At 38.2% G+C, this 24082-nt stretch overlaps 1 protein-coding gene across 10 annotated transcripts in view; it reads right to left on the reverse strand.

Annotated features, from left to right (window-relative positions):
* The window catches only part of LOC108969938, a 40208-nt gene that overhangs the window by 1589 nt on the left and 14537 nt on the right, over nucleotides 1-24082 (reverse strand). For 9 of the 10 annotated variants that reach the window (XM_018934966.1, XM_018934968.1, XM_018934967.1 and 6 more), the window contains 5 exons: nucleotides 19378-19490; nucleotides 3675-5415; nucleotides 2969-3614; nucleotides 2669-2910; nucleotides 1312-2590 (listed from right to left, as the gene is read on the reverse strand). In XM_018934966.1, coding sequence (XP_018790511.1) covers nucleotides 1312-2590; nucleotides 2669-2910; nucleotides 2969-3614; nucleotides 3675-5415; nucleotides 19378-19420 — 3951 coding nt within the window. In that variant the 5' untranslated portion in view covers nucleotides 19421-19490. Of the gene's footprint in view, nucleotides 1-1311; nucleotides 2591-2668; nucleotides 2911-2968; nucleotides 3615-3674; nucleotides 5416-19377; nucleotides 19491-19927; nucleotides 20006-24082 lie in introns of those variants that run through there. The other variant, XM_018934972.1, reaches the window with a different exon arrangement.

Consider the following 24082-nt stretch of genomic DNA (forward strand, 5'->3'; position numbering starts at 1 on the left):
AAAAAAATTTCACTCAAAACAAAAATTTGTTGGAAATAGTTAATTCTCTCCTCGCTCACCTACGAATGCCTTTAGATCCGAATGGAGCTAATTAGCGAAAAGTGGGTCCAGAAAACAGTTTATTTTAGTCATTCTTGGACCAAAGATATAAAAGTGTTATAAAAAAAAATCGAGCATCGTTTTGAAGGATAAGACAAAAGAAGAGCCATCTGACGACTGTATTCAAATTGTCAGTAGCCTCTAGACATACTAATCTTTAACTTATTTTAAAAAGTTTCGACTTTTTAATTGGAAATCTTAAAAGCTGCACGTAACACTCTATATGGATGGCTCGAAAATAGACGATGGAGCTGGTTCGAGAATATACGGTCCACAGTTAGGCATTATGGCAACCTTTTAAAGTGCCAAACCACTACAGTATCTTTCAGGCTGAGGTCTTTGCTATTACGAAAGCCGCGGAGCTGGCCTCTAATGCACTAAGAGGCAAATCCGGAGTCAACATGTACGTAGACAGCCAAGCAGCAATAAAAGCAATAACTGGAATCGCATATTGGCCAGAAGTGTCTTGGCAAGCAGAGCAGCAATGGAAAGTGTTGCCAGAAGTAAGCAACTTTACTTCTATTGGGTGCCAAGCCACAAAGTCGCCGAGGTCAACTCGACGGAACGAGCTAGATGAGAGCTACAAAAAATTCCTATTGGCACTCGATAGAAAAGACTGTAAAAACTTGAAGAAAATTGTTGGCGACATTAGCCCATAGGATGGGGCTGACAGATCAATGGAGCATTTCAAGCGCAGGCGTCCTAAAGGATGACTGCTCCTATTGGACCTAGAAACTGAACTCTATCTAGTATCGCAAAGGACCAAAACTGGTCTATGCATGGCTTCTTGGTCAAGCAGACTAACCTAATCTGACCGACTCAACATTTGAGGTTAAGCTACCCAGCAACATGTACAGAAATTATTGCATTGAACGGACAGAAAACTCGTGATCCAAACTAAAATCTGCTAAGCTGTTATGCTGGACCTGTCAACCGCTTACCTCTTGGCCAATTTCGAAATCTACTCTAACAAACATTATATGTGTAGCAATCTTTACTCTCAGATTAAAAAACTTCATGCGCGCTCTTCCTTTAACAGAAAGGGTCTAGGAAACCAGAACGGACACAGTTTTCTATCTGAAGACAGTCTTTCAAGCTCATAATGTATGACTACACCATTTATGTGAGGTTTTTTAAGTTTTCGCAGGATCAAAAATATTAGTCCAATATTTATATTTATTAAATATGCGAAAGTATAACGAAACCACCCACCTGACAGTTGGATACCTCGTCATTGGTTGGCTTCTGTGTGCATTGTGGTGGCGCACCGAACATCTCCACTTGCACAAATTTACACTGTACGCGACCGACACTACGCTGCGAAGTTGAGCGGCGCCCCAGCACTGATTCGCGTCCCAGGCCAAAATCGAAGCCAAACAAGGCGGTTATCGGATTATCCACCGACTCACTATTGTTGCTCAAGCTCTGCAAGTCCAATAGATCCGTGCTATCCACTTTATTCTCCAATACAGCTTGGCTCTTATTCGAATAGACGTAGTGTCCGTCTAGCGAGTAATTACCCGTGTTGCCTTCAATAGTCACCTTGTTGGTTGTAAGTGGCAAAAGTGCCGATGGTGGCGAAACCGCTTTGTAGACATTGCGCGAACGATGACTATACGCTGGGGCAGTGGTATCGGGCACATTGTTGTTAGCATTCAGATTCGTATTTTTTAGGTTGTCGCTGTGGTTGACATCGTTTTTGCCATTCACATTGCTGCTTGATGTGCTCACAATAGCGCTGATGGCATCAGCAATCGCTTCACCATTTTCCGAGAGTGTTTCCTCGCGTGAAGTGATCGGACGGGCAGCCGACTCTCTGATAGCTGTCGCCTTCTTTGTCAAATGTTGTGCGTCGATATCGATGGAATTGTTATCGAAATCGTGTGTCAATGACACATTATCGGCGGCCACTTTCTCCGAAGAGGTCTCGTTAGCACCCAGCGTTCCCGGACGTTTTTGTTGCAACGTTAAATTTGCACTATTTTCGGTTTGTATGCTACTTGTGGCACGTGTATTTTGAAAGGATGCTATTACCTTGGGCACAACTTGTGCCTGCGGCCACTTGGACTTGTTTTTACTGTTGATAGTCTTGTTGAGACGTAGCAGCGGTGCCGTTGTCGTCACTTTAAACGTATCCTTACGTGAATGTAGTGGCTGTAGGCTTACAAGTGGTTTTTCCATAACAACCGTTAGTTCATCGTTACGCCCGTTTTGTGAGTATGGATCACTGCTTTCATCGTAGATTATTTCCCCACGCGGACGCGTATAGTTTCGATAACCCGGCGGTCGCGACGTGCCGTCATGCTGTACGGATTTATTACGATTAAGCATATTATGCACCTGTACGATATAACCTTCCTGTTCATTTATGAAAACTGAGTCATGGCCTAGCAGATGACCATTGCTGTGGAACTGTAGACGATCCAGTTGTTTGTAGTTGTAACGCTGTTTGTTGTGCTCGACGAAATAGAGTGTGGAGACGGCTGCCAGACTTTAGAAGGAGAAAAGAAAATGTGAGATTTGAATTTTTTCCCTTTTTATGCAGGGACTTCTCTTCCGTTCAACTTACCAGGCTGCCATAACGATTACTAATAAGAATATAACAATCTGCAGCGATTTGTTCGAACAGATTTCATACCCGCCGCGTTTACCGCAGCTTTTCGTCAAACGGTATTGTTTGCTGCGCTGCTCAAATTCGTTTTGTCTGATGAGACGATTATTTCGCTCCAAATCTTCAATGCGCGTCTCCAGCGAACCTGTGACTTTGCATAGTTCTTTCACCGCACCAATATTTTCCATTAAAATGCGATCCTACACCAAAAAACTTTATGTACCGTTAAAATCAAATAATTAATATTAATAGTTCTACCTTATTGACGAGCAGAAAATTCTCGATGACATTGCCATTCGGCAGCACGATACTGCCAGCCTCTTGTACCGCATCTGGTATAACTTCGCGCACCTCCTGCGCAATCACGCCCGTATCCACGATCTCTTCGCTGTCGCTTTCACATGAACGCTTCAGACCCGAGTGTACGGCGAACTCGGGCGCGTAACGATAGCGTACAATACGTATTTTCTGTAAGTTGCGCAGTTGCACCGATGTGTCCAGCTCGCCGATTTCATGTTTAGCGCGACTGTCACTGGGCTGCACTATATGACCGGACACCTTCAAGTTGCCATGTACGACCAGACTCTCATCCGGTCGATCTGTATTGATGCCCACACGTCCGGCATGGAAAATCGAGTCTTGTGTGATGCCGCGTTGCCAGCAAAGATCGACATCGGACTCAAATTGACCCGGATTGGAGGCGCGCACAATAATGCGTTCACTACCTTGACTGATGATTGGAAAATTGCCCGAGATGGTATGTACATGCAGGCCAACTACCAACTGGAAGTAACGCTGCTCTGGATTGGGACGACCTTTCTTACGCATATTGTTGTTGGTAGTTTCTGAGAAATGCAAACGACCGACTGTGACTTTGCTGACAATGTGACTCTGCAAATCGATACTGAAAGAGAAGCTTAGTTGAAAATCTTACGGTATTAGCGAAGCGCGTTATATTACTTACGGCACGGGATAGAATGGTTTCTTCGAACGATCAGATTGGCTTTGCTCAACACGTATCGTCTGATTTGGCGCCTCCAATTTAACACCGTAAAAGTGCAAATGAAAGGAGTTGATCTTCTCTAGACCGGACGGTGTTTTCACAAACTTCGCATCGCCTTGCAGACGTGCGTGGCAAGTTATTTGAAAGTGATTCTTCTTTTGGCAAACGAACGCATCATCGGAGACCGAAAAATTGAAACCCTTATCGGCGTCGACACGATAATAAACCACTGCGATCTCCTGCAAACTTTGGTCGCAGAGTTTATGCCAATTTTGCGGCTGAAATGGACTGAAACGTATGCATGGCGTTAGAGCATTACTGTCGCCGCCACCTTCGCCACCGCCACTTGCAGTGGTATTATTGCCGTCCAGACTGTTATCGGCATTCGAGTTGATAGTTGACAGTGCGGGCGATAGTGAGGCAGCTGAGTGGGCGGGCGTGCTCGTCATGTCGCTCGCAGTCCCATGTGCAGGTGGTGTGATGGTAACCGGTGATGAGGCGCTGAGTTTTTGCTGTTGCTCCGCAGCGGCTGTAGCCATGCCATGTGTGGGACTCATGCGCAAACCCGGGTCGGGCTTAATGCTGGTAAAGTCCGGACAATCTAGCTGTGTGGAGAGTTTACGTTTGCGGGATAAAGACAAATGCACTGGTGTTGTGGGCAACGACGAACGACTGTGTTGGGGTGGAAGCGCTTGGCTGGTGCCAACCAATTGCACGCGCGGCACCTCGTTAACGGGTGAGGTGAGCGCACAGGCTGTGGCATGCGTTTGCATGATATCCAAACCATTTACGATAGTCACATTTGGATAGTTCACCGAAGGAAAGTTGCCACCTTGTAGATTTTCGTAAGACAACAAATGGTTGCTATTCGCATTATGTTGATTGTTGTTGTTGGTGTTTGGATTCGCGAACATCAACTGATGCGGTGGCGGTAAATTCATGTGACCATGGCTGGCATTGTGTTCGCCATGCGTGTGTGTGCTAATGGAGTTCGCATGTGTGTGCGTGAGTGTGGCAGGATCTATGATCAGACCGGCTTCATGCTTGACTCGCACGCGGCTCATTGTGTCGTTTGGTGGCGCTGTTGGCGAATGATTGTGAATGTAATGAAGTTGGGTGGCGTTGTTGTTGTTGTGGTGGTTATTGTGCTGCAGCTGTTGGTGTTGCTGCTGTTGTTGCTGTTGATGATGGTGATGTGTCGTTGATGCTTGCGTTTGATGCGGTGGTGTAAATTGCGACTGCAGTTGCATGTCCGGCTGCATGGCGGAGAGACCATTGTAAACGTCGCGCGAGGTGAGTGTGAGACCATGTGCATCTTGCAGCGGACTATAGGGTGGCTCGGAACCGGAATCCGGCGGACTATCGGGCATATGCGGTGTGCCGTGACTAACCGTTGTCGGTATGGGTGTAGCTATAGGTGTAGACGTTAAACTTACACGCGACGACACGCTCACTAATGAGAAATTTCCATCGGCGGAGTTAATTTGTTGGTGATGTGAGTTCTGCTGCTGCTGCTGTTGTTGCTGTTGGTTGACATCGCCCTTCGAGCTGCAACATAATGTGTTTTCGCGTGTGTTATTGCCATTTATGCAGCTATTTTGTGCTTCCAGCTGTCCAACGGCGGCTTCAACCTGCATGAACTGTTCCAGATTACCGAAATCGATTGCCTCATTGTCGATGCCACCAATGAAATCGGATCGATCTGTGGGCGATAAAAAGTAGTGAAGTTTAGAATTAATATAGAATAATAACAGTTTCACTCAAAAAATATCAAAGACTCAAAATTCAAAGCTTCACTCAAAAAAGAATCAAAATCTTAGAACAGCTGAAGTTAGTTGGATTCACGTTTCGGATTCGAGACACACTGGCATGGAGAATATATGTACCTTAACAACTTCTCATTTTCAGTCTGTCATTTTCTTTTCAAACAATACAAAAACAAGTAAGGAAGGGCTAAGTTCGGGTGTCACCGAACATTTTATACTCTCGCATCAAATACCGTATTTGTGTAAAGTTTTATTCCGCTATCATCATTGGTTCCTAATGGATATATTATACAGAGAAGGCATCAGATGGAATTCAAAATAGCGTTATATTGGAAGAAGGCGTGGTTGTGAACCGATTTCACCCATATTTCGTACATGTCATCAGGGTGTTAAGAAAATATTATGTACCAAATTTCATTGAATTCGGTCGAGTAGTTCCTGAGATATGGTTTTTGGTCTATAAGTGGGCGACGTCACGACGATTTTCAATTTTTAAAAAAATGTTTAAAAAAGCCTGCGTGCAGCTTCCTTCTGCCATTTCTTCCGTAAAATTTAGTGTTTCTGACGTTTTTTGCACTTTTAGTGATTTTCAACATAACCTTTGTATGGGATGTGGGCGTGGTTATTATCCGATTTCTTCCATTTTTGAACTGTATATGGAAATGCCTAAAGGAAACGACTGTATAGAGTTTGGTTTACATAGCTATAGTAGTTTCCGAGATATGTACAAAAAACTTGATACGGGGCGGGGCCACGCCCACTTTTCCAAAAAATTACGTCCAAATATGCCACTCCCTAATGCGATCCCTTGTGCCAAATTTCATTTTAATATCTTTATTTACGGCTTAGTTATGACACTTTATAGGTTTTCGGCTTTCGCCATTTTGTGGGCGTGGCAGTGGGCCGATTTTACCCATCTTCGAAGTTAACCTTCTTATGAAGCCAAGAAATACGTGTACCAAATCATGATATCTCAATTTTTACTCAATTTACAGCTTGCACGGACGGACGGACAGACAGACAGACATCCGGATTTCAACTCTACTCGTCACCCTGATCACTTTGGTATATATAACCCTATATCTAACTCTTTTAGTTTTAGCACTTACAAAAAACCGTTATGTGAACAAAACTATAATACTCTCTCTAGCAACTTTGTTGCGAGAGTATAAATATCTCTCAACATAAATTTAAAGTCTAGAGTTCCTGCTAAATATATATGGCAAATAAACCTCTCTCCAAATTTGGGAAAAATGCGGGATTTTCGTTTTTTTTTAAGGTTTTAAAATATTTAAGTTTTTACGTCCCTATGCCTAAATTCATCAACTCGCAAAAGTGAAACTTTGAAATTTTGTAAAATACTTTTACAAAAGCTTAAAGACATAAATTCATTTCGAGAAGCTTCAAAGTGAAGCTCTTACTATTCGATTAATCGATCTGGATTAGGGATAGGACATTATTTGAGTATCAGTAGTCGGTTTGCGGTATCCGGTTAACCGTAAGTCGTCGACTACTCGATGTACCGCACGTTTTTGGTTATCTGGTTAAACATTCGTTGTCGGCTATTCGAACACTTGGCATTTTCTCAAATCTAAGGCAATCAAATATCAAGGGCTGTTTGGATTTCAAAAAATGTTAGATATTCTCAAATAGTTGCAGTAGAACGACTGTTCGAATAATCGTAATATTGCGGTTAATATTCATTCGAATTGTTACAAACCGTATATTACAAAAATTCACGTTCTATAAAGATCGCCCACCTTGAGACCCAGCATTCATTGTTGGATGATATTCGACTGAATAGACCACAACTAACACGCAGAAAAGAAAATATAGCAGCCGTAGCTGCAACTCGGATTGACGTATGGAAAGACTTGACGTATTTTATGTCGAGATTGTGCAAGAACTGAAGCCGCTCGAGCTTCTCAAGTGACATTGCTTCGCTCTATTTGCTCTTGAAAAATTCAGAGAAGACGTTTGCGAGTCAAATTTTGTTCAGCCAATAGGCTCATTTCTGACTCAATGGGTGTGTAAATAAGCAAAGTTGCCGGATTCGGGATGAAGAGCAGCCTAAAGTGGAATCATCGGTCATCAAGAAAAATTTTTTATTTTTTATTTTATAAATATGAAAACAAAATAATACAATTATTTTATTTACACGAAAAAAGGAGCACTGTCTGCCAGGACCTTCATCAAAAAATAAATGGCAAAGAATGTTCTTTCGAATGATAATAAATATTCCCCATTAAATTTGAAGTTTCTATGTTTTTTCTTTAAAAAAAGGAATGGATGTTATAAAAATAAGAATTTTATTTTGAGTGATATAGAAAAGGAGGCATTTGTTTGGCGGTATATTTCAGTACGATTTGGCGTAAGACTTATTTCGAATAAGGTTTAAAAAAATGTAGAAGTTTATTTCTGATATTCGTGTTATATGGGACCAACTTACAGTGCCCTAAAAAGAGGTTCTAGTACAGATTAGATCCACTAAAAACGTGCTCTGTTTTGTGTTTGTTGTCTTCTGTGGGCAATATTAGTCGATATACTATATATCTAAAACTTGGAAAAGATTCACTGTTAGCGTGGATGAAAAATAAGTTTTTTGGCTCACAAAGTCCGTCTAAGGGCCAAATGATTCTAACAGCAAGTTGCAACAAGACATACCGAAGCATACATAGTCAGATATCGACGTAAATATATAAACAGGGTACTGTTTTTTAACTGACCAACCATGCGTCAAATTTAAGTGATAAGTTGATGCAAATTCATGAGAACAGGTCCAGCCGTACTTCTACTCATATTTTCGCGTTGTGGAAGTGCGATCGGGTTACGCTGTTTGGTGTTAGAAAGATGAGAGTATGATGAGTGAAAATACAACTTTTTAAGAGTTTTGTGATTGCTTCACTTTGTATTGCTTGAGCGCGCGTCAAAAATGAACGGCAGCAACTACTAGATCGACTTTGGATTGTCGGAAGTAATCAATCGCCTATAAAGAGCCAGCTTTGGCCAGTAAATAAGGAATTATGTTCTAAGAATACAAATATCGATAGTGGCGCGCCAGAAACTGTGGTTACTTGGTTGGGAGAAGGAGGAGGTGAATGGCCAGCGTATCTTACCTAATTTGCCCCTTATTGTGACATATTTAAATTTGATTTGTGTAAGAAGGCAGGCAAACATTAGAAATAATCCAGAACATATTAAAGACTTTTGAACTTTAAAGCAACTCGTCGCATTCGTCAATTATATTCAAACGCGTTCATTGTCACATTAAATGATTAGGTATGTACACAAACAATTCAAAAAACATTCTTTGCAAATTAGTAACAACAAACATGCTAATAAATTTGCATATTCTTAGCTACACAGCTAAACGCCAACTCACATGACATACATATGTATATGTATATTAGAATACAAGTATATTGGAGCGCCTTCTTGTGTAAGTCAGATATTAAATGAAATGTGAAAATTGATTTGCGGAATTCATTTGCAAATAATATAATTGTGTTTGATCAATAAATCTTATACTCGCACAACAACTTAATAAATCGGCGAGCGCAATTCAGTACAGTTAAATGTTCTGCATAACTAGTAGAGCACATTAAAGAGTTGTGAAGTGAGGTTAGGGTTGCTTAACTAACTCGAAAATTTTAATAATATAACTGGGTGGCTATTAAAAACTTTTAAAGCAAATATATTACAGTTAACAGATGAATAATGCAAATAATATGATAGTTGTTTCTATATTTAAATTTTTTTATACATATTTGTATATATTTTATATATATATTCAAATGTACTATATACATATTTAAATATAATCATAGTTAAAACGTGTATTCAAATATGATTTATTGTATATATGAAACATTTTTTTTGTGATCGGAATTTGGAAATATGTATGTAGTTACAGCGACCCACCGTTGCGTATGAGTAACATTGTTAATTCCGTTTCGTTATCCTTGAACTCATTGCGTTTAAATAAATTTAATAAAATATTCTAAGTACATGTACGAATTATATGACTAAGTAAAGGATGTTACATGTCCCGGTTAGCTACTTTTTTAAAGAAAAACAATTTATTGTTATTGCGAAGCAGACTTCTTACCTCGCAACGTTACAACCGACCACAGCACGTGCGGGATGGAATAGATATCGAAAACTGAAGAAGGAAGCGAGACGTATTTGCAGACAAAGAAAGGGAGAAGCCGAAATGCGTGAGTATGAAGAGATTGGCAAGCTGGCCGACAGCGAAATGCTCGAAAATTCTACGAAAAAATGCGGCGACTAACAGAAGGTTTCAAAACCCGACCCAGAAATGATTTAGTGACTGATGTCCAGAGCATACTCAAATTATGGAGGAAACACTTCTCCAGCCTGCTGAATGGCAGCAAATAATGTCAGGAGAAGGCGAACCCGATTTCCCAATTGATAACGATGGAGCGGACATTCCATTGCCCAAGCGTGGAGAAGTCCGAACAGCAATTATCCGTCTGAAGAACAACAAAGCGGCGGAGGTCGATGGATTACCGACCAAACTATTCAAATACGGTGGCAAAGAACTGATAAGAAGCATGCATCAGCTTCTTATTGTAGAATATAGTCGACTGAAAACATGCCCGACATTTGGCGTGCTTTATCCAAAAAAGCACCCCTCCACAATCTGCGTCAACTATCCTGGGATCGAGCGTGCTCTATGAAAGATTAAAGTACACCGTCAACAAATTTATTGGACCTTATCAGTGTGGCTTTAGGTCTGTAAAATCAACAACTGACCAGATATTCACCATCCGTCAAATCTTGGAAAAGACCCGTGAAAAAAGAATCGAGACACAAAACCTCTTCATCCATTTTAAAACTGCTTTTGAACGCTATGTCTAAATTTGGTATTACCGCAAAACCAATACGGCTGTCTAAACTGACGTTGAGCAATACCAAAATCTCCGTCAGGTTCGGGAAAGACCTCTCCGAACCGTTCGATAGTAAACGAGGTTTCGACAAGGCGACTTCGTTTAGCGTGACAACTTCAATCCTTGAAAAAATATTTCGAGCTGCAGCACTCATTCGAGCAGGTACACCAACGCCGTTATTTCTGCTTTTTTAAGACTACATAAGGGCAAATGGGTCTAGTGGTGAACGAGGGCAAGACGAAATATCTCCTGTCATAAAACAAACAGTTATCGCACTCACGACTAGGCTCCCACGTCACTGTTAACAGCCATAACTTTGAAGTCGTAGATAACTTCGTCTATCTTGGAACTAGCATCAACACAAAGAACTAGATTAGCCTTGAAATCCAACGCAGAATCAATCTTGCTAACAGTTGCTACTTTGGACTGAGTACGCAGCTGAAAAGCAAATCGAACATCCTTTCTCGAACAAAAAACAAACTCTTCAAGCCAACATTATTTCCGTTGTTGTTGTTTTTGTAACGGGTAACTAGTCCCAGTTGGGAGGGCAACGATTAGTCAAGTTGTCGTCGACGTCATCTAACAGAAGGCCCAAAAACTTGCTATTTCGACGGGGTAGAACCAAAGTGAGAGAGGTGTTAGATGAGGTGGCCAGTGTCATGCAGAGATTCATTGCACTCAGGTTATATATTGGATGTGTCGGGGTCTATTCTGGATGAGTAGGAGTTTCACCTACACTACAGTATCCAGAATGAAGCTGCGCATCGATCACTCTCGTTTCTCGCGGCAACTCGAGCTCTTCGTCTGCGATGGGGGGTGATTTGACTCCGAGTACGCCATTCATTGGAAGGGAGTTGGTGAAGGTGTTGATGGCCGTCCTGCTGTATGGGGTGAAGGTGACTTCATCTGATGGGTCGGCCTTAGTAGTGTTCGATAGAAAGGTTTTGTAGAAGATTTATAGTTCTTTTTAGCATTGCGAACGGCACGACTCCGCAGTCGATTGAACATTGAGCTGTAGTGATTATACCACGACATTGACATATTTCAGCGAATCAAGAGACAGCGGTTACGATGGCTAGGTCATGTCGTCCGAATGGAAGAAAACACTCCAACCTTGAAGGTTTTCGATGCAGTACCCACCGGTGGAAGCAGAGTAAGAGGAAGACTTCCATTCCGTTGTAGAGATAAGGAGCTGGCTGCACTTGGTGTCTCGAATTACTGTCCGGAAGGAAGAGAACACTCCAGCTTTGACGGTTTCCGGTTTAGTACCCGCCGGTGGAAGCAGAGGAAGAGGAAGACCACGGAGTGATCAAATGGAGAAGGACATGACTGGACTTGGTATCTTAAATCGATGCCAATTAGCATAACGAAGTAACGACTGGCTCGCTGTTGTTAACTTGACTATAATCACGTAAGCGGTGCCTGCGCCGGTAACGAAGAAGAAGTTCACATTAAATAAAAAAAAAAATTGAAAACTTAAATTTGCACTAAAACACATGTTAACATAAAGAATACCGAAAATAGGCCTCATCAAATACATATACACTTGTGTGCAAATATGCTTATAAAGCAATAAACAATTATTTTTTCATTATTTACCATTCATATTCTTGGGATATTCCATGCTGCCCACGAGCTCACTGTTGCTGGTTAGATACAATTACAGTTGTTTTCGTTTTATTCTGCTTATATTGTATTGTATATTTTATTTGAAGAATAGTTTAGCACAAAACATTTGCAACAATAGTGTTCCGGACGAACACTTGTTAAAATATTTCCGACGTAGTTATTTTCAAATATTAGTTACTAAAATATGTTATTCCGGCCTATAACAGGCGCGGGTCGTTTCTTGTATGAATAATACTATATATATTATATTACATGAGCATCGCAGGGTACACGCTTCGCAGAAACAATCGTTAAATGCTAACACTCGCCATGCAACTGGCATTTGAGATTTAAAGCCTGGCAAAAGCTGCAATGACTTGAGGCTGGCGGCAGCGCTTCAGAGTCAACGATAATGATGACTTCAGAAAGTAGATAAAATTATGGAAAAAATATTTAAAAAAAAATTAATAAAAGTAATTCGTCATGCTCTTTGTATGCGCATTTATATATACATATGTATATGAATGTATGTATATATATATATATATATATGTATGTATGTGTATGTAGGTGTGTGTCTTTGTATGGAAGTTTACAAATAAATACAAATCGTATGAGCAAAATATTAATAAAGCGTGTAAGCAAACGCCAGTGAATGCATTGAAGAGTGGCAGCGACAGCATCACGATTGCATCTGTTAGATACAATAATTATCTAATGTGTTGTAAGCGCAGCGAAATGCTTGCTTATTAGTGGCGAAATAGAAATGTAAACTTTTACGCTTGCGCCGAGTATGCGTGAGCGTGTCTGTGTGTGACTGTTTGAATGCATGGGTTTATGTACATATGTATGTATATATGTATATGTATATGTATATGAGTGTATATATGTCTCTATGCATGGGCGTGTGTTAGTGCGGCCGCAGGGGGCGGGTTTGGGTGGCGCTAAGCTCAGCTGCGGTTGATGCACTTCACAAATCGTTGAGCATCAGTGAAAACTAAGAGCGATGATCACACACACACACACACATGCATACGAAGATACATGAAAAAAAAACATAATCCAACAAACATTTATGCCATATATACATACATACATACAATGTAAGTATAAGCTGCGCATCACAGCATACGTCAAGCACCTAGCAAAACTATCAAGTACAACAACAGCAACTAGCAACAACAACAACAACAACAACCATTATAGAGTATATTTTGTGAAGCGTAGATTTGTAAGCGTACACATCAGCAGCTGCATTTGCCATTATCGTGCCGGCATGTAATTATTGTTGTTGTAAAAAACAACAACAAAAACAAAACAAAAATAGCAAGCACTGTTATATTAGATAGTTTGCAATTCTTTTTTGCTGCTATTTTTTATTTGAGTTTTTCGCTTTCGTTCACATTGCATTTGTTGTTGTTGTTTTTTGTTTCATTTCGCTCTCTGCAGTCAAGAAGTAAATGATTTAACGCCAATGCTGATGAAATGCTCATGCGAAACTGATTGCCAAACCGACAGACACACACACACACATACACACACACAACTGTCATTATGCATATGTACAAATACAATGTAAATATGTGTGTAAGCATATAAGTGTAAGTATATGMATATGTGGCTATGTAAGTACATGCAACTGCAACTGCATTACCGCACAAATAATTATTGTTGCATTATAGCTATCGAGCTATCAATGGGTTGGCAGGTAGCAAAAAAAAAGGCAAAAACAAAAACTAATCATAGAAAAATGTTGCACTTCTTTCGGTTAATGCGCTCAAGCCATTCGTCATACGTCACTCTTGAGTGCTTGCCACACATGCCACACATATGTACATATCTACGTACCACATCATGGTCATGGTCACTGCCAGTGTAAGACGGGTGTCTTTTTTGTTATGCAGGGTGTGTGGTGGTTGGAAGAATTTTTCGAGGGATTTAATAGTCATTATTTTATTTCTCAGCTCAAAACTTTATTTATATTATTTTATATTAAAAAAAAATACCCTTCACAGGTGGATTTTTAATATCATAAAAGGTTACGAAATCTTTTTCATCCTGATTTTGGTCGGTCATTTTGAATGACAGCTAAATACTCTATAGCGGTCCGAACTAAACAATTTGTTTGGGGAAAGAACGCTAATTTCGTAAGGCTACTTTGTCGAAAGAGGTCGTTGAAGACATTCCTTACTCTAGACGACTTTCGACCTCTTCAACTGATGAAAATATTATAAAGTAGAGGATTTGTGTCTCACGAGCTCTTTCGAATGATTTTGGTGGATATTTTTAGTATGAAATGCGTTCTTGCTCGACTTGTCCCGATAAAGCTGATTTCTTTTCATAAAGAGTAACATTGCCACCGAAATTAAAGCCACAAACGCAACCATCGATCAATCACCGTATTCACCAGATTTGGCTCCGTGTGATTTTGCTTTGTTCCCCAATCAGTCAGTCGAAGATATAAACCGAAATTCGTTGAAGGAGCAGAAGGCCTTCCGAAAAAGTGCTTATGAAAAGCGTTTCGAGGACTGGAAAAAATCGTTTACGACATCTGGTGGGGATTACTTTGAAGGCGACAAAATTAATACTAGTGAATAAATAAATATTTTGCGTTTTATTTACAATTTCCGGGTTCTTTCTTGTCAATGTATACTACTCTATGATCTAATAGAAGGGATCCACTCAAAATTCTATAGCTAAACAAGTCAGCTTGAACCTCGAACCAAATAACGCAGGCCAACGCCGATTGCAATACGATTTCTACTTTTTCAATCCTTAGAATTAAATCTCCGATCGGTCGATAATTATTCCCACCAAATCGATCCTTCTTCGATCTTAAATTTGTCTGTGTCAAAATATCCAGGATTAAGTGATACAGTAGTCTTTTGAAACAAAATTTTTTTATATACAGTTAGAGAGGTAATAAACCGTGAGAACCAGGAATTTTCTTAGAATTGAGGAGTCCTAGTTCTAAAAGTTTTTATATGGTGAGCTTTTTTACCCGCTTTAATGTAGAGGTTAGATATGTGAACCATCACTACGAAGAATTTGAGCTTAATCATTGTAAGGATGTAACATCAAATAAGACTGGTATGGGTAATAAGAAAAGGCACTATAGAACTTATAGAACTGTTATCGGTAGAATGAGAGCGAATTGGTGCTCTCGAGCGCATACCTTCAGACATCCCACCGAACTGGCCGGAATGGAAATTAAACGCCTGTGCAAGTTTGTGTTGGCTAATAAATTTTGCTAATTTTTAAGTGCGAATGCAGGAGTTCTTCTTTTCTATGGCTTCACAATGAACTACATATAGCAGTCCACGTGCGATTTTCGATCAGCTATCAAACCTAACCTAATCTAGTCTTCCTGGACAAACAAAAGAAAACCTCCGTATCTCACAAAATACTTTAGCCTTTGCCTGCCTCAAATTTGTAGTTCTATGTACATAGTTTTTCGGATAAAAAAAAAAGGCGGTTACTTCAAATGGCATACAGAGCTTGGTTCAGTATCTCACAGCGAAAAAGCGGATTGATAAAATGACAACACGGTTTTTTTAAACTTGTTGAATCACTCTAAACTCCGACCCGCTGCTGTCTGTTCTGAGTTATTTTTCGAAATGTAAGCAAGTTATATTCTTACAATATTGGTTTGGTGGCAAGGTCTCCACACAATATATAAAACTATATCGACTACCTAGTATATTCTCGGTAAACTATTTGATCGATTAGCATTTATGTAATCATATATGTATGTAAGTTTTTTTCTTGTGCGAATATAAATTTGACACCTAACGCTTTTTCGGAAGTGAAATTCTACAGCACAACAAATACTACTGTACTATATTGGCACCCACAAACCCTGTATTAGCGTGCATTAGACGAGTAGAACGATCAGCGCAAACCGAATGATGCAATTTGTACATATGTAAGCGCATAAATACACAGAATCAAAAATGAAACTGAAAATTCTAAATCCAATTTGCCAAACTGCAACCCGATACGTTGCAATTCATTGGCGAGCGCTCGGCAATTCGATACGCGAAACGCTGGTTCACATTCACTGGTCGCGCCAGGCAGCACAAATGGAATCATTAGAAAAGCATAGTACACTTGCCGTTGTGATTGGAAATTCTTTTGAACGCTGGGTGTAACAACAAGTTCCGATTACAAGCCGATGCCGCGCCGCTTTGGCTAGAGCGCTGGCACAGCAGTGGCGAGTTGTATGGAAGGCCACGTATGATTTGCGATGCAGAATGGAAAATATACTTATACTTGTAGGTATGTATATATAAATATAAGTATATAAGTATTTATACTTTGTGTTGTGTACTAGTTATTGGTTAGTGCAACGCTGACCGATCACTCAGCTATGCAATGAATGTCAATATTTTTTTTATTTTTATTTTTACGTGTTATTGTTTTAGCACATTTGCAATATGTTTTTTATTTTAATTACTTCAGTTTTTTTTTTTTTTTTAACACTTTCGAAGTATTACTTTTCGTTTATTGTTACATATTTTGCTATTTATCAGCGCTTTATTTAATTTACGGCCAACGCATTTGTTTTTATTGTTTTTGCATTTGTGTAATCTCGCAAAAAAACAGTTTTTCAAACGCTTCTGTTATTTTAACTGCGTTTGTGACGGCTTAAAGCTGCCTTATAACTACAATAATATACTTTTTTTTTAAATAAATTTTTTTATTTTTATAAATTGTTTTTTTAAGTGTATTACCACCGTTATTTATATTTTATTAAGATAATTACGCAGCAAAAGATTTGCGGGTGTTTTTTTTAGAGTTTCTTGTTTTAACTTGTACGTCACGACTGACTTCTTGTAATCCTATCGCATGTCCAATGGCATTGCCATTAACACGTTATGTCAACTACTGAATTTATATGCGGAAAATTATAGTCGCTAAGCCATGCTACTTCTTAAACGTTTGCGGCGCTCAAATATTGATCAAACAGCTTTTCGGCTAACTTACAAACAATAAAATAAAGAAAGGCTTTTATGGTATCCACAAGATGTAATAGATAGAAATAACCGAATAAATACATGTGTACATATAATTATACACATATCTAGGTATATGTAAATATATTATTGCTTTTGTCTAAAACTATTTAATATCATACATTAGTAAGCATATCTCGCTACTACCGTGGTAGAATTTAAACGACTGGTCGAGAAGTAATAAGCGAGAGATGAGAGGGCCTAAAATTTCTAGTAACAAATTTTTTTTCAGCGCGGTACACTGTGCGTCAAAAGTATGCTAAGTTGTAGAATAATTCCAGTAAATACTGCTATTGAAATCATTTTTGTATTACTAGACTAGAAAATATTAATTTTGTGCTTAACATTTTTACTACTATATAATGGTAAGGCATTTAAGGGGCTACATAGGTTCACGGGTTTCAAGAAATCAATTTTTTTTTTATTGTCTTATTAAATCTTATTCGAGTAATAATTTCGAAGCTAAAGCCTTGAGAACTCGTGCGCTCGAGGCGCACGGTCTTTAAACGCGTTTTTCTCGAAATTGTGTTTTTGAAGTCGGTTGGCAGTTCTCATGACATTTTATACAGGTCTTTGAGATACAATTCTTAAAGACTTAAACGAAGAATTTTTTTCGATTACAACTATTTGAAAAAAAAAAATGTGAAATTTTCACAGAAATTTAATTTTTTTTTGTAAAAATGTCTGACAAAAATCCAATTTTCAATTTATTTTCTATTTCGTCCAAGTCCTAAGTTAAGGTTTTAACTAAAACACGTACTTCATTAAGAGATAAAAAGCATTCTAAATGAATGTGGACAGTCTTCAATATTAACACAGCAAAAACAAAAGTTTCAGATATTGCTAGTAGCACTCTCTATTCTCTAAGCTCTCTAAGAAATAATGACTCATGTGAAACTACAGATAAATGGCATTGGATGGAGTCCTGTGTAGAAGTTCAAAACATCCGTTTGAAGCCGAGCTAAAGTAAGAAGGCGAACCATTCCTCCCCAGGGTTGTGCGTTCTGTTTGTGGTCCTCCATATCCTAATTGAAAAGAAACTAACAGTCTCAGATAAGATGCCCTCCTTTTGATAACGACCATTGCAAACACATTAAGGTTTGCTAACTAAAATGAGAAGGCGAACCATCCTTCCCAAGGTTGTGCTCTGCGTTTGAGATCTGCCACGTAAAAAACCCTATCAATGAAAAAGAAACAACAGCCTCACATGAGAGACCCCCTTTTGACGTCGATCACTTCAAAGGCATTAAGTATTACGATTTAAGGTCATGCACCTGGAATGTCCGGTCCTATAATAGATGAAGGTGCCGCTGCACAGCAGGTTGATATCTTCGTAAGACTAAAAGCTAACATAACCACCGTCCAAAAAGTGCGTTGGACGGAACAAGATTTGAGATCCTTGTGACTTTTGCTACAGTGGTCATATATAAGGAGCGCAAATTTGTGTGTGGGAGTGAGAAGGCGAAGTTCTTACACATATGTACATATGTATCACTGATCACGATGTGAAAATCATACTTCGCTACTTTAATCCCAGGGTGGAGATGGAAGGTATCTTTGGCACAACGGTCGACAAAATCCAGTCCCCATAAGAAGAATGGCCTGACTACCCTTGGAATCTCCAATTGGCGCAAACAGTGAGGAGGATTTTGAGACATCGATCTGAAATTTTGCTCATATCATATTCTCCTCAAGAAGTAGCTTACTTTGCGGAACTGCTCATATCGGAGTACTATAGCATATAACATCCTCCTTACAAACTGAACAATCAGAATAAAAGTCTTGTAAGGAGAACTTGTTTACTTATGAAGGGTATTCTAGTTTCAGTGTAGCCGAGGTTATTGTTTTTTTGTTTCTTATTATTGTTCATCGGAAACGAATTTCTCATACTACCACTAATTTTATCAAGAGAATTATTAAACTTTCAAATTGGAAAATTCTTTGTCACACAGTGTTCTAAATAGTGTATATTAGGCACAAACAGACATCGAAATATGAATATGTATATACATATACGAATGTGCATTTATGAATATGATATTCTAAATAATTGATAGATTTTCACGTGAAAATTAATTCATTTTTTATTTTGTATAAACAGCACACTCTACAAAAGCATCTGTATTATCTATGCATTTATTTATATACATATCTAAATATATTTAAGGGCGCAATTATTACATTATCGTAAACAATATTATAATATAGTTAAATTAGCTGCTTTCGTAATGGGACTATACAATTTACTTGATTTAATACTTACTCTATTCAATAAATTAAATATTGCATCTATTATTAGTAAGTATTAATATACATTCGCAAACAATTCAGTATGTACATAGGCTTGAAATCATCGCACACTCACCTAGATCCGAAAAAATTGGATCAGAAAGAAAGTCCATGTCCATAGAATCGTCGTAGGGGTGTTTTGTGTTGCCTTTGAAGCATCCTTCTGTCTTCTGCCTTGTTCAAAAAATACTGGAAATGTTATGAAAAAATAGGGGAGGGGTTAAATGTTTGATTCAAGTAGGCTTTTTCTAGAAATTGAGCTTAGATTTAATTACAAATAATTTTAACAAAGTTCTTATATTCGCGCTATATGCCACAGTGTATTATAAGGATGGTTTGTGATAGCACTAGTCAATATTGCTACATATTGTGTTATAGGTATAATTTTGCCGAGTAAAATATCACACATAACATATCATAGGTTAAGGCGATGTAGATCAGACTCGGCCACTTGTCGTAAGCCTTTTGTAGTAAAAAAATTGATGGATGAATTTAATACTTTATATATCCATAGAGTTCGCTTAATTCATCCTAAATCTGTTAAAATAATGCCTCAGAACTCCCAGTTAAACTTTTGAGAAAAAAAGAGTATTTATAAGTTCACACTTGTAGACAAAATGTCGTACCTCTGCATCTTACTTCATCTTCTTCGTCTTGATATACAAAATAATGAGTACCGTCGTTTCTCTTAACCTTTTCTCCTACTACTGAAAATTATTTTATAATAAAATTCAAAAATCTCACAATTATATAATATATATATGGTATATGTAGTATATTGCACTAGAATGAATCATTCATTCCCTTGTTTATCACCAACAATCAAAAAAACATTTCCTAGAACGGATGCCACGCGAAAAATGGGTATACTCGTAAACAATGAATGATTGCTTATCAGGAAATTATGTGAAAATAACATACCCACATATATAAATAGTAGAAAAACACCCACTTAGTTTTGAATAAAATTCAATTTGCCCTTTCGAGTCACTATTATTTTGAAATAAATATTAAACAAACAAGCAAAAATGTTGAAAGTGCAAAAAATGTGTTTGCTGTTTGAGAAGGTCTACCGAAGTCAAGAGCGATAAGGTACAGTAAACACATTTTTAATTATCCAACAAAGGAATGTACATAGCAATACATTTATTAATTGTAATAGCCAAGCTACTCCCAAGTATATCCCATATATTTATATCATAGTTCCTAGGTCGAATAAAGGGTCTCAATATAGACATACTATATGTATTACATATTATATTAAATTGCACAATGAAAATTGTATAAAAGAGTGTGGCTTTAACTCTCTCAGTCCTACATATTACCGACCCCATGAAGAGGTTTAGTTAGGTAAGATTTCGTTCGAAAGTAGTCGCTGTCAAACAACCATTAGTACCATTTACAATAGACATAGGTTTTTTTTTTATCAAACCCTTCAACCTATCACTGACTACTCTTCACTACTGGTTCCACTACTGAATCCTCCGATAACTCTCATCCCCCCAGTAGTGAAGATGCTCCAGGCCCTCCTACACTCAAGCACTTGAGTCTAGCAAACCAAGAGCATTGCTTCCAAAAAGTGTACAGCAACACCACAGCGTCGAAATAAAAACTCTAAATGGGGAAGAATTAAACAGGGGGTAATTCGGGTAATTGAATCGATGCCATACATTCAACAGTAAACGGCTATGTCTCCAACGTTTCTCGTTTTCTCGTTGCACGGAACCTAACGCTCCCCCACTAAATCCAAAACGATCTGGACGACGGAGTACAGATTTTACCTTAATATTGCAGTCGATGGCGTTAAAATTTCGATTGCCAATAAGACTAAAATTTTAGGTGTGATATTCGACAGCCTGTGCTCATTCACTCCTCACACGACCGCGAATGTTGCCAAAGTACAAAATACAAAATTCTCCAGCTGGCCGGCAGTACATGGGGAAAAGACAAAGAAACGTACAAGGCAATCGGCCGGTTAGTCCTTAACTACTACGAAGCAGCAATATGGTCGCCTGAATGCAATAAAATGTCGACAAGGAAGCTACATTCATGTCTACGGAATGGCTCTTGATGTCGCCCATTGAAGATCGATACAGTAAGGCCCGCATGATTCGTTGTCTAGAATATAATTTCTTGATAACCAAACAATCTTTCTATAATACAAGTTTAAAATTCAGTTATATGGAATACGCAACGAAGAAATTATTGGATCGAATCAAGGAGTGTCTCAAATGATATCCACTTTAAACCCCAAATAGCCAACTTTCAGATTTTGTAATAAACTTTCAGATCAGCGATTACATTTTTTTCTATAAAGAAAGTGTTTCCATCAGCCGGTGACGTCGCTCGCATGCTAATGACATATTAGTGATTGTCACACCCCCATCATCGTATAGGGGCTAAGAAACATAGTTTATGTGCATCTCAAACCACAAATTCCTTAATGAAAATTAATGCACAGTTTTACATAAATTCAACTTTAAGGTACACAACTGGCATGAGGGTGTGTTTCAAGAAAAACCGAACTCGGTTATAAAAATATACGGTTTAAAAATGGTGTGTTCTTTGTGATTTTTTGATAATAGTAAAGTTCAGTAAATAAAGGAGGAGATGTTTTTCTTCTAAATAAAGCTAAACTGATATCTAGGCCACATACTGATCTACAGAGTTTAAGGAGAGATCGCTAAAGGTTACAGAGGAAAATGTAAGGTTATTGTACAAGTGAAGTCCACAAATCGTAACAAATGTTCGGTGATTGAAAGAAAATTTCAAAAGGCTATTGGGCATACATTGTTTAAAGGGTAATCCTTAGGCTTGATATATATTGCTTCTGAAATATTGTACTGTTATCTCAAGCACCTTTTCCGTCAAGGTATCTTTTTCATTTTCCGAAGGAAATTAGGTGTGATCTCACGACTTTCCATAATTACAATCGATTAATAAACATTTTCCAAGCAACAGTTTAAAACACGATGGAATACCTGTATAAATATACAAAGGATATTGGCTTGGACAACTTTGGTACTACCCTCATATACTACATATTAACTTTATCACAAATCCACCAAAGAATATGAGTGAGTAAAAATATGTCCAGAAGACTTTTTGATTGATGACAAGGGACAGAATGTGATAAGCGATGGTTGAGCAAATCGACGACGTGTAGACGAATGCGAAGTAAAAGATAAACTCAAAAGTTAATTTTATATAATATATATATTTATATCTATACATATATGAAAAGAGATGTAGTGTTGGAAATGGGTGCAAGAAAAATTGGAGAAGAAACGTAAACTTAAAATACGTGCTGATGTTCGCTAGTTTATGATTTCCTCTGACGAGGGAATGTTCTTAAAGTTTATCGGAGAATGTCGATACTTTTTTATTTATTCATCCTAGTTGATAATTATCTTCGGGCAATCTAAATTCAAAGATTTCTGAGGTCAATCACTCTTGTGTTATGGTTAGAGATACGTATAATCTAAATTTATTACTACGATTCCTCACAAGTTTTTCGGCGAGGCAAGAGCAAAATTTTGAGCACGTGACTATCGCAAAAAATTCTCAATTTATCGAAACCTTTTAAGGTTGTCATCACAAAGTGAAGAAGAAACTTGACCAAACGCTTAGCAAAAATTGTGTTGAAATATTTATACAACGAGGTATGCGTCTGATCCCTCACCTAATGAAGTGCTAATTGTCAAAATCGGTGATTTAACGAAATTTTCAAGGTCCACTTGACATACTTTGACCCAGAACTATGTATTGGGAACATCAAAATTACGATATTTCTAAACAAGAAGTTCGAAGACGATTCAAGGCGGGTGAATCAGCTCGACCTAAATTTAAAAAAACAACTTTTCTTTATCTTAAACCTCAACTTTTAGTAAGGTCAAGATCAAGGTTCATATGTCAAAAAATATGAGACCTGTTACATAATGGTTGAAGATGCTTATAATGCGTGACAAGCTCTTTGTGTAAAGTAAACGCGGTTTTAAACTTTACGCCTTTACTTTATTGCACACAATTTGCACCAGAGGCGCCCACTGTGCAATGTTTATGTCGCACTGTGATTTAGCGCTGATTTTCACTCACTACAAATAAACTTTTTGTAGCAATCTTTGTCGTCGATCTGCGCTAAGTCAACAACAATTGTCGGCGTCGTTGTCGTACGATGTCGCTGCAATAATATGAGACCAATTTGAAGCAGCTTCCTCGTATACGCTACGTCTGAGTTGAGCTGAGTTGTTCAGCATTGTCGCTAAGAATTTGCGATTCGGCCTATAATTGAATTAGCGCTTAGATAATAAACATACAGCCTCATACATGTGCATATGCCAGTGTATTTCTGTGTTTGTGTGTGTACATATATATATTTAACTAAGTTTGTTTGGCTGTTGTATGAATATACGGGTAAATATGGGGGCATGACCACTTGGAGACTTTATGTGCCTGTGTATAAATGTTGCCGCGCATGTGTAGTATGGTTGTGTGAGCGCGCATTTTGTTGTAATTTAAATTAATTCGTGCAAGTAAGTTAATGGTCCTCGATTACAACACGATTTAATTCAATCTGTTACAAAAGTTAAAGTTAGTGTTGGTAAACACTGCTTTAAGCATATGAAAGGAGTTGGGAAATTTTTCCAATTTTTTTTGGTTGCTTGCTTAAAGTGGCAATTTATTTCAGTATTTAGTTTTTTTGTATATTTTTTATTTTTGTTTTTATCTATTTTGTCTACGAAATTTTTTTTGTGATAATTTTTTTCAATATTTATCTTTTT

This window comes from Bactrocera latifrons, unplaced genomic scaffold (genome assembly GCF_001853355.1).
Source record: "Bactrocera latifrons isolate USDA-ARS-PBARC rearing strain unplaced genomic scaffold, ASM185335v1 scaffold_27, whole genome shotgun sequence".
NCBI lineage: Eukaryota > Metazoa > Arthropoda > Insecta > Diptera > Tephritidae > Bactrocera > Bactrocera latifrons.